Source organism: Lathyrus oleraceus, chromosome 4 (genome assembly GCF_024323335.1).
Source record: "Lathyrus oleraceus cultivar Zhongwan6 chromosome 4, CAAS_Psat_ZW6_1.0, whole genome shotgun sequence".
Lineage (NCBI taxonomy): Eukaryota > Viridiplantae > Streptophyta > Magnoliopsida > Fabales > Fabaceae > Lathyrus > Lathyrus oleraceus.
Window position 1 is genome coordinate 284,457,766 of NC_066582.1, and position 17,222 is coordinate 284,474,987.

The window sequence follows — 17,222 nt, forward strand, 5'->3', positions numbered from 1 at the left end:
AACTTTTTCACCCTCATTGTTAGATACATCCTTAAGTAATAAGGTTAATATATTTTTAAAGAGAGAATATTATTACTATAATAATTATATAATTAATCCCAATACTTAAATTATTTCAATAAATCATATTTTCCTGAATATTATAACACTTTATTTTTTAACTAAATAAATATTCCAATTAAATAAATATTTTAATTAAAAATATATATTTAATTAAATAAATATTTAGTATCATTATATAATTTATTTCTAAGACTCTAATTATTTCAATTATTACTAAATGATTAAAATTATCTAATATTTCATTATTTAATCAATTAAAATTCCAACACTTATTTATCTTATAAAATTCTAATTCTCAATTATTTAATAATTAAAACTCTAAAATAACTATTTTATTTTTAATTCCCCTAATCCACTAGTTCTCTCTAGATCTTCAATTATCTAATTATTTCAATTAAATTTCTATTTTCTTCACCACTCTAAAACACTCAAATATTCTTACAATTTAATTAAATTATTGAAATATTCCTAAATCCCACAAAATCCCAACATAACTCAAATAATCAAATAATTCAAGCAGTACACATATAAATACTTAAATAATTAGATTAAAATTAATAATCTAAAAATCGAGGTGTTACGCACAGCCTCAGGATCCCTCTCATTCCGATGTGAACTCGTTTTTTCACTAGAAGCTGCTAGGAGTGTCTCATTGTCATGCCTCATGCACCGACAATCACTCCCTCACCCTTGAGAATTACATGTAACCATTTTTCGCCATCTCCGGCCTTGGGTGTTACAATAATCACATGATTGGGGTTAAAGCTTGGTTATTTGATTTTGATGAAAATTTCAGAGAATCTATTAAGTTAGGTGATAAATCAACAATGAAGGTTATGGGGAAAGGGAATGTGAAGTCGAGCATTGGGAATGAGGCACATGTGATAGTTGATGTTTACTACATACCAGATTTGAAGAACAATCTTCTAAGCATTGGTTAACTTCAACAGAAGAAATTGAGTGTAGTATTCAAACATGACTCTTGTAAAATCTTTCATTAAGAGAATGGTCTAATCTTGAATACACAAATGTCTTAAGACATGATGTATGTTATCCATGCTCCAGTCATTATGCTAATGTGTTTTCAGACAACCAAACTAATGGAATCTCAACTGTGGCATATTAGGTATGCGCATTTGAGCATCAATGGACTATACTTACTTGTGAAGAAGGAAATGGTGAAAGGCTTACCAAACCTGATGAAAACCGAAGAAAGATGAACTTGTTGTTTGACTGGAAAGCAACACATAGATGTCATCCCTTAACATGCTACTTTGAGAGCTGTTGCAAAGATAGAGTATGTTCAATCTGATATTTGTGGACCTATCAAGCCCAAGTCACAATGAGGAAACATGTAATTCATCACCTTCATAGATAATTTCAGTAAAAATACTTGGGTTAATTTTCTGAAAGAAAGGTCACGTGCCTTTGATATCTTCAAAAGGTTCAAGGCATTGGTTGAAAAGGAATTGATTTAGTATCTCAGAACTGATAGGGGTGGAGAATTCACATTAAATTATTTCAATGAATTCTACAACATATAAGGAATCAAGAGATAATTAATTGTTGCATATACTCCACACAAAAATGGAGTATCTGAAAGGAAGAATACGACCCCCATGAATAAGGTCAAAAGTATGATCTAATGTAGAAATGTTCCAAAGCATTTATGGCATAAGGCAAGCTCCAGACTAATACTTCTGCATTGACAAGTTTGTAAAATGTCCATATGAGCATACTTTATTTGTCAAGCATGGACTTGAAGGGAATATACTCATTGCCAGCTTGTATGTAGATGATCTTATCTATACATGCAATGATCTTTAGGTGATAGATGAGTTCAAGAAGTCATTGAAGGGAAAGTTTGCCATGACTGGCCTGGGAAGGATGTGGTATTTTTTGGAAATTGAAGTGAAGCAAAGTAATGATGACATCTTCATATATCAACAAAAGTATGAAACATAAATTCTATCGAGATATGGCATGGAAAAATGCAATAAAGTGTGCAGTCCCATTGTTCCAGCCTGCAAATTGGTGAAAGATGAAGATGGTACAGTTGCAGATGACACCATTTTCACGAAAATGGTAGGAAGCCTTATGTACGTCTTGGGAACAATACTTGACATGGCATTCTTTGTGTGCCTAGTGGCCAGATACATGGAAAGTGTTGGTGTAAGCCCTAGAGGCCAATATTTTTGGTACTTGTATCGAATTATTTATTAATAATAAAAGGCATTTTTATTTATTATATTTGTTTAATAAAGTCCCTAGAATAGCTAGTCCGTTTAATGTATCAAGTGTGACTTAATCATGAGATCCCATTAAATATAAGGACATTATTCTTAAAGTATTTGTAGTCGGGCTTTGTTGTGAAGTGGGATACCATTAAAGCATTATGACTACTATGTATATAGACCGATGATCGCATCTCATGGATCATGGATAAGGAGTTATCAAGTCTTAAACATAGGTATCTATAATATGAGTAATATTTATACTGGATTGACCCGCTATGAGAAATATTATATAAAATGTTATGAAAAATGTCATAAGTTATTCTCATGGTGATAGTGGTGTATACCACCCTTCGACCTGAAACCACTATGGACCCTAGATGTAAAGTTGAGTGCTTTATTGTTGATCAAACATTTCCCGTAACTAGATGACCATAAAGACAGTTGATGGGTACTCCACGAAGCATGTTGAGGGGCATGAGTCACCTAGATGGAATTTGCTCATCCTACGTAACAGGATAAATGTCTAAGGGCCCAATATTGAACTGGACAAGGATGACACAATCTATGTCTTTTGTTCAATATAGACATAAGGGAAAATGAGTAATTATACACACAAGTATTATTACAGAAGGATTTGTCAGATCACATGACATTTTCATGTCTTGGGTAGTAGTGATGTGTTACTAGATACCGCTCACTGTTTATTATGTTAAATACATGATTTAATATAATTGCCAATACCGCGAAAACCTATAGGGTCACACACAAAAGGACGGATTAATGAGAGATAGAGTAAATAAGGAACACCGTAAGGTACGGTGCACTTAAGTGAATTGTAGAACATCGTAAGGTACGGTGCACTTAAGTAGAATACGAAATATGGTAAGGTACCACGCGCTTAAGTGATTTTGGTATATCATAAGATATGGGTCACATACACTTAAGTGGGCTTTTTAGCTTACACCCCACACAAGTGGTTCTATAAATAGAACCCTTATGCAGAAGCATTTGTTTAGATGAAAATTTCGTTTTTCTTTATCTCTCACTCAAAGCCTTCATTCGTAGCAGCTAGCACTGAGACTGAAGGAATCCGTTCATGTGGACTGAGTGGAGGTGTTGTCATCATTCAACGTTTGTGATCACTCCCTAAATCTGCATCAAAGGCTTCAATCGCCACAAAATGTAACGATTATATCACTGAACATGCCTATTTGTAAGGATCACTAAAGGAGAAAAAATTTAAATTCCGATGTGTTTTTGATCGCTATGCTCCTTCAGAAAGACCCATATAAATGCATGTTGTTGCATTCAAGTCAAGAGAATCATGAGGTATTTACAAGGCACCTTGGATCTTGAAATTTTGTTCAAGCATGAAGGAAAGAACAACTTGCAGTTGTTGGGATGGACATACTCTGATTATGCAGGAGATATGGATGACAAGAAAATTACCTCAAGACATGTGTTCAAGATAGGCTCAGGGTCGGCCTCATGGTCATCAAAGAAGCAACTAGTAATCACATTATCAACAACAAAATCAGAGTTTGTAGCTACTGCTTCATGTACTTGCCATGGATTATGATTGAGAAAGGTATTATCTCACATAAAAGTAACTCAAAAGCATGGAGGATCAAACATCTTTTGTGATAACAGTTCATCTATTAAACTACCAAAAAACCTGTCATCCATGGAAGGTGTAAGCACATATATGTAAGATTTAATTTTCTAAGGGACCTAACCAAGGATGGAGGCATTGAGTTAAAGTACTACAACACTCAAGATCATCTAGCTAACATTCTTACTAAGCCATTGAAGTTTGAATTGTTTGTCAGATTAAAGGAGGGCTTAAAAATGGTAACTCTAGCTAGTGTTACTTGACTTCCATATAGAGAAGTTAAAGTAAGGGAGGGCTTGTTGTGCAATATCAGGTAGTTAGTGTTGGTGTAAGCCCTAGAGGCCAATACTTTTGGTACTTGTATTGAATTATTTATTAATAATAAAAGACTTTTTTTCTTTATTATGTTTGTTTAATAAAGTCCCTAGAATAGCTAGTCCGTTTAATGTATCAAGTGAGACTTAATCATGAGATCCCATTAAATAAGGACATTGTTCTTAAAGTATAGTAGTCGAGCTTTGTTGTGAAGTGGGATAACATTAAAGCATTAAGACTATTATTTATATAGACTGTTGATCACATCTCATGGATCATGGATAAGAAGTTATCAAGTCTTAAACATAGGTATGAATATTAAGAGTAATATTTATACTGGATTGACCTGTTATGAGAATACTATATAGAATGTTATGAAAAGTGTCATAAGTTATTCTCACGGTGATAGTGGTGTATACCACCCTTCGACCTGAAACCACTATGGACCCTAGATGTAGAGTCAAGTGCCTTATTGTTGATCAAACGTTGTCAGTAATTGGATGACCATAAAGACAGTTTATGGGTACTCCACACAACATGATAAGGGACATGAGTGACCTAGATGGAATTTTCCCATCCTACATAACAGGATAAATGTCCAAGGGCTCAATATTGAACTGGACAAGGATGCACGGTCTATGTCTTATGTTCAATATAGACATAAGGGCAAAAGGATAATTGTACGCATAAGTATTATCACAAAAGGATTTTTGTCATATCACATGACATTTTCGTGTCTTGGTAACAGTGATGTGTTGCTAGATACCGCTTGTAAGACCCTAATTTTGACCCTAAGATCCCTCATGGCATCATAACATTGCATTTGCATTGCCTCGAGAATCATAAGCATCTTGGCTCCTTGCCTTTGGGTGGGATCTCTTGAGATTTGGTTTGAGATCACCAAGCATGCTTGAATTGTATATTATTGCTTTTCTCATTTTATTTACTAACCAAAAGCACAAAAATATGTCACTAACATCTCTTGTTTGTAGCTTGAGCAGTCACAAGATCCAAAGCTTCTAGGAGGTCTTATGTGCATTGATATGGCCAAGAGAAGATGAAAACAAGCATGGAAATGGTTCCCAAAGATCTCATCCATCAAATATGCCTCCCAATTATCTCAATTCATCATTTTGGTCAAATCAAATCAAGGGGCTTGAGGCTTATTTCCCAAGGAAACCCTAATTCATTTGTTCATCAACTATGCCTTGCTCATGAAGCAACCTCAACCCATGATCAAATAAAATCAAGTTAAGTTCTTTAATTCATCATTTCATGCATATTTGAACTTAATTGAGTGTCCTCAATCATCAATTCATCAATATATGAGGTTTGGACTTGAGAAGTTGATCAGTCAATTCATCTGACTATTTTGAAGTACACTGAGACCTAACTTTTGATGTGTTTGTCAAATGGAGATGACCCCAAGATAAAATATGTTCTTACGAACCATATTAACAACTTTCATGTTCATCAAAAATTGATTTGAAGCTTGTAAGGTCATCATCCATTTCAAAACATTATAGGTCATTTTGACTAAAACCCTAATTTTTTGGGTCAACTTCCCAAGGACATAACTCCTTCATTTTTCATGATTTTGAGGTGGGATCAAATGCATTAGAAATCTTAATATGTCAATTTAAAATGTTATGTTTATCAAAATTTCAAAATCCTAAAAGAAATACATGTGATAATGCAAAACATTATAGGTCACTTTGGACCAAATGCATTGAAATGTGAAAAAGTCAAACTTCAAGTGCCCATAACTTCTTCATCAAAAATCCAAATGATTCAAAATTTAAGTCCAAATTGATTGCCTTGAAAAGATATACAACTTTTATGTTGAAGAATTTGTCATTTGGAGCTTGCATAATTGAAACAGAAGGGCTTGAACTTTGGCCAATTTTGAAAATCTCACATGTACATGTTTTGCACCCCACACTTCATGACCACTTTTCATTAATTTCCAAGGCAAATGATCCTTATGCAAAAAGCTTTCCAACCATTACTCACAAGGTTGTGTTTCAAGTTTGGAAAGGCCACTTTCGAAGACATGAACATTATGGTGCAATTTTGGAAAATCAATTAATTTGCATTGCATGAGCTAATACTGTACCATTTGCACATCCAATTTGCTTCTATCATGCATCAGCTGCCAAATCCAAGTGGAATTGGGCCCTCCATGCGCCTGTACAGGCCCATGCATGGAGGCCCTTTCCATTCATGCAAGTTTGTGATCATGCATTTTAGCATTGCCTTGCCTATAAATACAATGCCATTTCTCTTCATTTCACTAACTTGAAGGCGCCTTAAATGCCGTGCAATTGAATCCCCACCCTCACACCAAAGGAACTCTCTCATTTTTCTCTCAATTTTCAGATCTGAATTTTGATTTCCTCGATTGATTTTCAGATCTTAAAGTTCCTTAGCCTTCTTCTCCTTGATCCATAGAGTGAACTGCAAGCATCCATAGCAAGGAATTGTGACTATAAGCTCTACAAATCAAAGGTTCACCTCAGCTTTTATTTTCTTCGAATCGGCTTGTATTGTGCTTATTTCTTGTTGTTGTTGTGTGATCTGAAGTCCTTTGCATAGAGGCAACATTATTGAGCTTTAAATTTTCAAAAAACCATGAAGTTCAGTTGAACACCATTAAAATTCCATCTCTGATTTCTCTCAATGTAGAAACCTAGAGTGGATTTGATTGGTACAGGGGTGATGTACATCACCCCAGCTCTCGATTGGTCTCTAGATCGTGTCTTTTGGTTAACATTTTTTCTCTGCAACTTTTGAGCTTGGCCGGAAGTTGGTCGGAGAAGACGGTGGCGCTGGTCACCGTCTGGTCTCCAGATTTAATCAGAACCGTCCATTTCATTTTCCAGATTTAATCTCAGTCGTGCCATGTTATGACTTATAATAATGCTACATGTGATGCATTGACCAAGGAACATGGTAGGCGTGCGTGTTTGAGCCTCATGATTTGCCAGCTCAATTAATGAGCTCAGATCAAACGCTCCATATTTTTCCAATTATTTTAATTTCTGATTTTAATTTCTTTTATTTCTTTTAATTCCATTTCTTTTTAAAAATTCATAACTCCTTCATTATTGGTCCGAAAAATATGAGACCAATTGCATTTTTCTCCTTTTAATTTCTAGTTTCTAAAAATGATTTTTAATATTTTTTATTTTATCATTTGATATTTTTTAGGAATTTTCTCTTTTTTGGTTATTTTTAATTCATTTAAAATAGTTTTTGATATCCAAAAAATACAAAAATATTTTTCCAACCTATTTGAATGATGATAGATCTATGAAAAATAGTCCCATCAATTTATTAATTGATTTGAGATTTATTTGAAATTTTAGTTCAATTAGGTTATAATAGTTTCTGACTTCTAAAAATGCTGAATTTTTTTGTCAAACTTTGTTTAACCTTGTTGAGCTTGGGATAATTCACTTGGACTTTTCAAAGTTGATTTGAAGTGAGTTTGAAGTTTGACCTTTCTTTATTACTTTAATTCAAGTTTTATTTTAAATATTGAAAAATACCAAAAATATTTTATTTGTTTCTTGACTTCTAATCTTCATTTTGCTTCTATTTTCTATTATTTGACCTTGATCTTTTCTATCTTTGGTCAATGCTTGTTGATTATCCTATTCCATTTCCATTAATGTACTTTAATTTTCATTCTTCTTCTTCTTCTTCTTCTTCTCTTTCTTTTTTTGATCAATGAGTTAAAGATTGGTGGTTAGCATTGATACATGGAGGTTTAACCTTCCTTGATTCAAATCTAATTCAACTTGACCATGGATCAAGTGAATGGCTTTGCATTAAGGATATGTTGCTTCCTAATCATGCAAAGAACCTAAATCAATACAAGATCATTTCTCATCTTCTTTTTGGCATGACAAGTTGTAGGAGTTTGATTCACTAATCAAAATCTCTAACTTATGTTGTTGCCTACATTATTATTGACCGGTCTCAGATAGTTGTGACTTCTACATAAGTTCAATTACGATTGCTTAACATAGCGCTAAATTGCCTCATGGCACACTAACTCTAACACTAACCATTAACCATTAACATTTAATTCTTGCTCTTTACATTTATACAATTTACTATTCTTGTACATATTATTCATTTGCTTTTTTCTTTGCTCACTTGAGCACATGTTTATGTTAATGCAATTTGCCTTTTGCTCACTTGAGCACATAATTGTGTATATATATTATTGTGCTTGTGTTTTGTTTTGATTGTTGTGGACCAAATGCAAAAAAAATGGACAAATGGACTTAGTTTCTAGGACATTCCCTATGCAAAATTGGAGTAAAAATGCCTAATGTTGAAGATGGATTAGAAGGATCAAATCTCTAAAACTCACTCTTGTCCATTCTTGATTTGCTTCATAAAACTTTTTGATGTTGTGTGCTTTTGTACTAGGGAATCCTATTTGAGCCAAATTGAAGAACCATTGTCATGTTCATCCCAAAGTGAAAGATACAAGAGCCATTGGGGATCTTCTAAGAGCTTGCTTGATTAATTTGATTGCTTGAGCTTACACTTATTTTGTTTGCATATTCCAAAGGATGAGAGCTACTTGGATCATCAATATGATCTCAAGAGGGGAACTCCATTTGTGGTCTTGTTTCTTATCCTTCATCTCTTGTATGATTAGGACTTTAGCCATTCTTCTTCTTCTCTCCACTCTAACCCAAGCCAAAAAATTTGTGCAAACATTTAACACTTCTTTTCAAACATTAGAAACCTAAGCATTATGCTTTTGATTTTTAAACTTTCTTTTCATAACACTTATTTTGAATTGAACCTTTAAGTCAACTTTGACCATATTTTGTAAATACTTTTCATTGGTAAATATAACCCACTCAAATACTTTTGTGGTTTCAATGGCCACTTTCTTAATCAAAACTTTTTCATAACCTTTAGCTATTAGGTTTGAGTTATCCTTGAGGTAGATGTAATACTCACCTATATCCTTAGTGATGGACAATGAGTCTTCCATGCTTATTATAGGGTTAACCCCTCACTAGCATGTTGAAGCTATCCTCACATGGTGGATTTGTGGTTTTAGGTTGAGTTTTCTCCCTTGGATAACAAAAGACCTTAAGGCTTTTGGACCAATCAATTCACCAACTTGTTTTGAGATTTTTACCCCGAACTACGAGGTTTTGATCCTAATCTTTTTTAAGATGGTACGTAGGCAATGGGTTTATCCATCCAAACACAAAATGTAAATAACTTGTATATTCTCTTCTCATCTCTTCAATCATGTTTGCACAAACAAATTTTCACAAAATACCAACCTTACAACAAGTGTGAAAAGAGCTCCCTAGGAGTACCTAGAATGTTTTGGGTGCTTAAAACCTTCCCATTGCATAACCAACCCCCTTACCCCGATCTCTGACATTTTTACTAGTTTTTGATTCGATAAAACTTTTAGGTTTTTGTTCGCTTTCTAACCATTCCTTTGGATAAATAGAAGTGCGGTGGCGACTCGACTTGTATGGTTTACCTTGGATTTAGTCAATATCTCTAATGGTAACGAATACCCCGCTACACCGCTTACTGTTTATTATGTTAAATACGTAATTTAATATAATTACCAATGTCGCGAGAACCTACAGGATCACACATAAAAGGACGGATTGATGAGAGATAGAGTAAATAAGGAACACCATAAGGTGCGGTGCACTTAAGTGAATTGTAGAACATCGTAAGGTACAATGCAATTAAGTAGAATACAAAATATGGTAAGGTACCACGCGCTTAAGTGATTTTGGTATATCATAAGATATTGGCAACATACACTTAAGTGGGCTTTTTAGCTTGCAGCCCACACAAGTGGTTCTATAAATAGAACCCTTGTGCAAAAGCATTTTTATATGAAAATTTCGTTTCTCACTCAAAGCCTTCATTCGTAGCAGCTAGCACTGAGATTGAAGGAATCCGTTAGTGTGGACTGAGTAGAGGCGTTGTCACCATTCAACGTTCGTGATCACTCCTTAGATCTGCATCAAAGGTTTCAATCGTCACAAGAGGTAATGATTTCTATCACTGATCATTCTCATTCGTAAGGTTCACTAAAGGAGAAAATTTTAAATTCCACTGCGTTTTGGATCGCTATTCTCCTTCAGTTAGTTGTTATGATTGTTTGGTTACCAAGTAACTTAAGTTAGTTATTGTGTTACTTGTTCAACAAGTAACTCTTGTATTCAGTGTTTTCTTAGTATAAGTACTAGTTGGTACTTGGTAATTGAATGAGAATTGACTATTTGATATAACATAAGAATGCTTAAATAGAAGAATCTGAGTGAGAGGGGGGGGGGGGGAACCAAAAAGAAGAGGAAGAATCAGTGGAGAGATAAGCAATCAATAGGGAGAGAGTCAACCGAAGTCATATATAATTCAATCGTTATCTTCATGCACACAAAAGTGCGAGACAACCCGAGAATAATTTAACGATTCAACATTAAAGGTTTTTCTTCAATAAACTTATCATTATAAAATCAAAACAAACGCATTCCGAACTTTTTAAAAACTCAATAGCGGAAGCAACAATTATTTCAAGGAGGATCGAATAAAGCTCTATATATCATATTAACAATAGAGATAACAAAGTAGTAGGGAAGAAAGGAAGAGACAAGAGTTTCAATAATATGAATAAAATAACTTATACAAATAAGAGTTACAATGAGAATATATAATAAGACATAAATAGACCAAACTACCAATAATCCATCTTTACTAACCCAGCTAAAATTAAAATGACTTTTCCACTTTTAGGAATACAAAATTATAATTAAATAAAATGCTATTGAAAAAAATATTCTAATGAAGGATAATATGGACAAAATAATATTATAAATAATAAATGCAACAAAATTTCTTTTTACTAGAAAACAATGAAAGTTGTAATTTTTTTCTTAGAGAATAGAGAGAGTAGTATTGAACAACAATATATTAATATTTCATTGGTTTTATTAAATAATATTATTATTTTTTTCTTTAAGTAACTTAGGTGATGTTATTTTTATGAAGAATGAGAGTTGAACTTCACACTTAGTATTATTTTTATTTTGGTGTAGTGAGCATGTCAAATATCTAGAACATTAATGTATAAACATTATGAAACCGATACATGACCTTAACCTCTAACAAAAAAAACAGGTCCATTTCAGAAAGATATCTCTGCGTTAAGCTATACATTTCAGAAAAGCAAAATCATATCTTGCTTTCACATAAATTAAGATGCACTATATTTTCAATTTACAACCCCACAACCAACAATAGTATCTTTACGTGACACATGAAATTAAAACATGCACCTCAATGCTTTAAAACTCAACCTTATTTCACCACAAGAGTTATCATATATCATATATATAATAACTAATATCTCCATTGATTCTCCACCCTTGCACACTCAACATGGAAGCTAAGAGTGGCCTCTTTGCAGGGTCTCTTAACAGTAATGAACTTGTTATCATCCAAGAACACAATGAGGTAAACCATAGAGAACTAATTAGCGGATAATTGTATTACGATTTGGAGACATTTTCTGAATAATTTTAGTTTTTGCAGCCTAAGACAGTGAAGAACTTGGATGGTCAAGTATGTGAGATATGTGGTGATTCTGTAGGACTTACAGTAGATGGAGATTTGTTTGTAGCTTGTGAAGAGTGTGGCTTCCCTGTCTGCAGGCCATGTTATGAGTATGAAAGAAGAGAAGGCACACAAGTTTGCCCTCAATGCCATACTAGATACAAGCGTATCAAAGGTATGACTGGTGTACCACACGTGTCTGAGTCAGTGTTGTGTCTGATGTCTGTATTTGTATTTGTATTTGTGTATGTGTTTCATAGCATGCGATACATATATTTCTCTATTCATGTAAGTTTATATTTGATTGTTATTTCTTGCAATGCAAAAGGTAGTCCAAGAGTGGTGGGAGATGAAGATGAAGAAGATGTGGATGATATTGAGCAAGAATTTAAAATGGAAGAGGAAAAGTACAAGCTTATGCATGAAGAGGATATGGATAGTAGAGATGATGATGATGACAATACTAAATATCGGGAGCTTCCCGGTGGTGCAAAAATAGATCAGAATGAGAAAACAGATGAGTGGAAGTTGCAGCAAGGCAATCTGTTGATTGAAACTGATGCAGTTGATCCTGAAAAAGCCATGTATGTATGTTATGAAAACAGTTTATATGATAAGCACTTATACTATAAGTGATTAATTAAGTTGTTACATGATGGATGCAGGAAAGATGAAACTAGACAGCCACTTTCAAGAAAAGTGGCAATACCTTCAGGAAAACTGAGTCCTTATAGAATGATGGTTGTGGCTAGGCTCATCCTTCTAATACTCTTCTTTGAGTACAGAATGTTCCATCCAGTACCTGAAGCAATTGGACTATGGTTCATATCAGTCTCATGTGAAATCTGGCTCGCATTGTCATGGATGGTTGATCAGATTCCCAAATGGTTCCCCATTGATCGCGAAACGTATCTCGATCGCCTTTCAGTCAGGTGATCGATCATTTTACAACTATCTCTAAGGGAATTTGAACTCCGTCTCTTGAGATTACAAGGCTAAACTCTTACTACTGAGCTGACATATCGTGGATTTCGTTGTAATGCAGGTTTGAACCGGAAAACAAGCCGAATATGCTATCTCCGATAGATATCTTTGTAACAACGGTAGATCCAATCAAGGAACCACCTCTTGTTACCGCAAATACTATTCTTTCAATTTTGGCACTAGATTATCCTGCGCGCAAAATCTCATGCTACGTTTCTGATGACGGTGCTTCTATGCTCACCTTTGAAGCTCTTCAAGAAACGGCTGAATTTGCGCAAAAATGGGTACCTTTCTGTAAAAAATTCTCTGCGGAACCTCGAGCTCCCGAGAAGTACTTCTCGGAGAAGATAGACTTTCTGAAGGATAAGGTTCAAACCTCGTATGTAAAAGAACGCCGAACTATGAAGGTTAGTACCGTAGCATGTATTGAATTACATATAAGTTATTTCAACATCAATTTGAAACAACAAAGTTCAACAATTTGCAACACAAAGTCCTTATTCTAGTACTAGTATCAGCCAAGCACGCTTAACTGCGGAGTTTTGAATATCTGTCAGTCAAAACTAACACTTCTTTTAACATTTACTTGGCTAACAGAGAGAATATGAAGAATTTAAGGTGAGAATAAATGCACTTGTGGCTAAATCCATGAGAGTTCCGTCCGAAGGGTGGAGTATGAAAGACGAAACACCGTGGCCCGGAAACAATACAAAAGATCATCCAAGTATGATTCAAATCCTTCTTGGTCATAATGGAGGAGACAATGAAGGGAATGAACTTCCATCTCTTGTCTACATCTCTAGAGAGAAAAGGCCTGCATTTCAACATCACACAAAAGCCGGTGCAATGAACGCGCTGGTAACTTATACTCCAAGTTTCATCATTACATTCATTATTTTATTTTTTTCTGATCAAAACTCATCAAGCTAAGCTTTTAAACTTTTGTTTCCAGCTTCGCGTATCGGCGGTGTTGAGCAATGCTCCTTTTGTGCTCAACTTGGATTGCAATCATTATGTGAACAACAGCAAAGTTGTGAGAGAAGCCATGTGTTTCTTTATGGACATACAACTTGGGAATAGTATAGCTTTTGTCCAGTTTCCTCTAAGATTCGATAGCCTTGATAAGAATGATCGTTACGCCAACAAAAACACCATTTTATTTGATGTAAGTATCAAAATTAATCTCTTGAATTCATGTACCGCATTCATTGAATTCGTGTCAATGGAATTTGACAATAACATGATATCCTTTCTATTTTGTTCTTCTGCAGATTACCCTGAGGTGTCTAGATGGAATTCAAGGACCTGTTTATATAGGATCAGGTTGTATATTCAGAAGAAAAGCTTTAAATGGATTCGAACCTCCTAAGACATCGAAACGCTCTCGAATCGTACAAGTTCACTCAAAACAAGATGAAAATGGAGAGGATGCAAGCATTATAGGTGAGAATAATTTCACTAAAAAAAAAAAAAAGTTTTCCCTTTTCATTTCCATAACACATTTTTCTTTTTATAGAAGCAACTGATGAAGATAAGCAGCTACTGCAATCAGATATGAACACTGAAGATAAATTTGGAAAGTCTACACTCTTCATGAATTCTTCATTAACAGAAGAAGGTGGAGTAGATCCTTCTTCAACTCAAGAAGCCTTGCTTAAAGAAGCCATTCATGTCATGAGTTGTAGCTACGAAGACCGAACTCTTTGGGGATACGAGGTACATTATAGAATAGAAGAGTCGTCTCAAGTTTTTGGAGACCCTCTTAGGTTATATAGAGACCATATTTAACCACGATTTAACTGACAATATTTTATGAGACCCTATTTAACCACAGTATAAACGTGAAAAGTTTTGGGCCATGTGAGGTAGCTCGCCTTCAAAGACGGCCCTGGAAATGATACTTTGACACACAAATTTTGACAACAATTTGAACGATTAACGCAGTTCAAATGAATTTTTGAGGTGTATATTTGAATACAAACCATGTTCAAATATAACTTGCTAGTGTACTTAAGATCTTTCAGGTGTATATAACAACTTGTTAACCATCTAAGTTGTTTTCGAAGATTAATGTAGCAATTTAAGTGAATATAACATAGCGCGATATATGGAAAGACAAAACTTGGTTCACAAGTTATCAAAAAAGACAGACAGATAGATGCATTATTGAAACATTGTTGATACTTTTTTTCCATCAACAGGTTGGTATGAGCTACGGGTCTATAGCAGCCGATACTCTAACAAGTTTGAAAATGCATACTCGCGGTTGGAGATCGGTATACTGCATGCCAAAGAGAGCTGCATTTAGGGGAACAGCACCAATCAATCTTACAGAAAGACTTAACCAAGTTCTTAGATGGGCAGTAGGATCACTCGAAATCCTATTCAGCCGCCACTGTCCGTTGTGGTATGGTTTTAAAGAAGGAAGACTCAAGGTTCTCCAGAGGATCGCCTATATTAACAGCACTGTCTACCCTTTTAGCGCATTACCTCTCATCATCTATTGTATCATTCCCGCCGTCTGCTTGCTTACAGATAAATTCATCACACCGTCGGTAATCCATTTTTTTCTATCCATTTTCTGGATTTAATTCGTATACAATATCACATCTTGATTTGATTGGATGCATGTATAATAATGTTCAGGTAGGAACTTTTGCGAGTCTAGTATTCATTTCTCTATTCATTTCAATCTTTGCATCGGCTATTCTTGAGTTGAGATGGAGTGGAGTTAGTCTCGAGGAATGGTGGAGAAATCAACAGTTTTGGGTCATTGGAAGTGTATCAGCGCACCTCTTTGCAATCGCGCAGCGCCTAATGGGAAGATTCCTCGGAAAAGTTAACGCACATTTCAGCATTGTATCGAAGGCGCCAGACGACGATGGGCAGTTTAACGAGCTGTACACGATTAGATGGACAGCATTGCTAATACCTCCAACAACAGTCACAATAATCAACCTTATTGGCATTGTGGCGGGTTTCACAGATGCTATAAATAGTGGTGAACATGAATGGGGACCATTGATTGGAAAACTGTTCTTTTCTTCATGGGTTATTGCTCATCTTTATCCTTTTCTTAAAGGACTAATGGGGAGACAGAATAGAACACCAACTCTTATTGTTATTTGGTCTGTGCTTTTGGCTTCTATATTCTCTTTGGTTTGGGTGAGAATTGATCCTTTTGTGTTGAAAACTAAAGGGCCTGATGTTAAACAGTGTGGAATTAGTTGTTGATTATGTTTTTACATGTGAATCTAAAAAAGTTTTGTGAAATGAATGCAACTTTGTTGCACTGACACTTCGAATTGAAGATGAGTTTGTTGTTGGACATGCGTTGAAATTATTACTGATGTTGACGTGTTAGTGTTTTGTTTATGAATTTGTCTGTGTGCGTGCTTCATAGCATGCGAGGGAGAACACTTTGTACTTATTTTTGTAATTAGAGGAACAGAACAAAAGTTTTTACTTGTGATTTTTCATTTTATTTTGGATCCATTGAGGTTGTGATGACTTAACAAATCATGCTGGTACACAACAACAAATAAGCCATTGAATTTCACATGTGACATTTGCAACGGCTCTATATTCAGTTTCAGAAGATGAGCAAGAGACCATTGTTTGTTTCTTGCATATCAAAGATACTAGGGATGAACATAAGAAGAAACAATAACCTCATGTCGATCTTCTTAAATTTGGACAAAAACCCCATTCAGTCACAATATGCTGGTAACAAGTTTGTTGAACTTGTTGGAAAAAGTAACCTTTTACCTGGTTAAAGCTTTAAGTAGTGTAGAATTCTAAGTGCTGAGTTGTATTGAAGATCAATCACAACTGATAATTTTGTGTTCCACTGCCTGCTTCCTAGCTTAAGACCATAAGTAAATTTATTTAGTTTGCAGACACTACCCTTGCAAGAGCAATTAAGACCATAAGTAATTTCATGTAGACATCTCTATCTATATTACCATTCAAGAAGGGAGAGACATCTAATTGGTAAAGATATCAATTAGATGAGGGAGTCAAGATTGATGTTTTGAACACGTGACTCTACGTATAAAAAGGGGGTGAATTGTGAGGATTTAAAAATTATTGGTTTAAAATACAATTGTTTTCTAAATCAAAATTTAAAAGTATTTTCAATTTTTTTTAATATTGCAGCGGAAAAACAATGTAAAGAAAATATGCGAAAAATAAGAGATAAAAGAAAAGAGATGACACCATATATTTACAGAGGTTTGGTCTAAATAAAGTGACTTACTTCTCTCTTAAAGAATTGATCTTGAGTTTTCAATAATGATTATGAATTTTTAGCAAGTTAAGCTCACAAGCCCCCTTATACAAGAAAAAATAAAGTTGGAGGTTTTCCAACAAAACAGTGAATAGTGGAA

The 17,222-nt window shown here is 34.6% G+C and overlaps 1 protein-coding gene across 1 annotated transcript; it reads left to right on the forward strand.

Moving 5' to 3' along the window:
- The first annotated feature begins 11,630 nt into the window (after nucleotides 1-11,630).
- On the forward strand, nucleotides 11,631-16,311 carry LOC127075131 (cellulose synthase A catalytic subunit 7 [UDP-forming]). The gene is made up of 11 exons (XM_051016578.1): nucleotides 11,631-11,751; nucleotides 11,830-12,025; nucleotides 12,179-12,434; nucleotides 12,516-12,782; nucleotides 12,896-13,241; nucleotides 13,432-13,692; nucleotides 13,787-13,999; nucleotides 14,106-14,277; nucleotides 14,351-14,550; nucleotides 15,036-15,389; nucleotides 15,481-16,311. The coding sequence occupies exons 1-11, from the start codon at nucleotides 11,677-11,679 to the stop codon at nucleotides 16,066-16,068; spliced, it is 2,928 nt and encodes a 975-aa protein (XP_050872535.1). The 5' UTR covers nucleotides 11,631-11,676; the 3' UTR covers nucleotides 16,069-16,311.
- The last annotated feature ends 911 nt before the right edge of the window (nucleotides 16,312-17,222 follow it).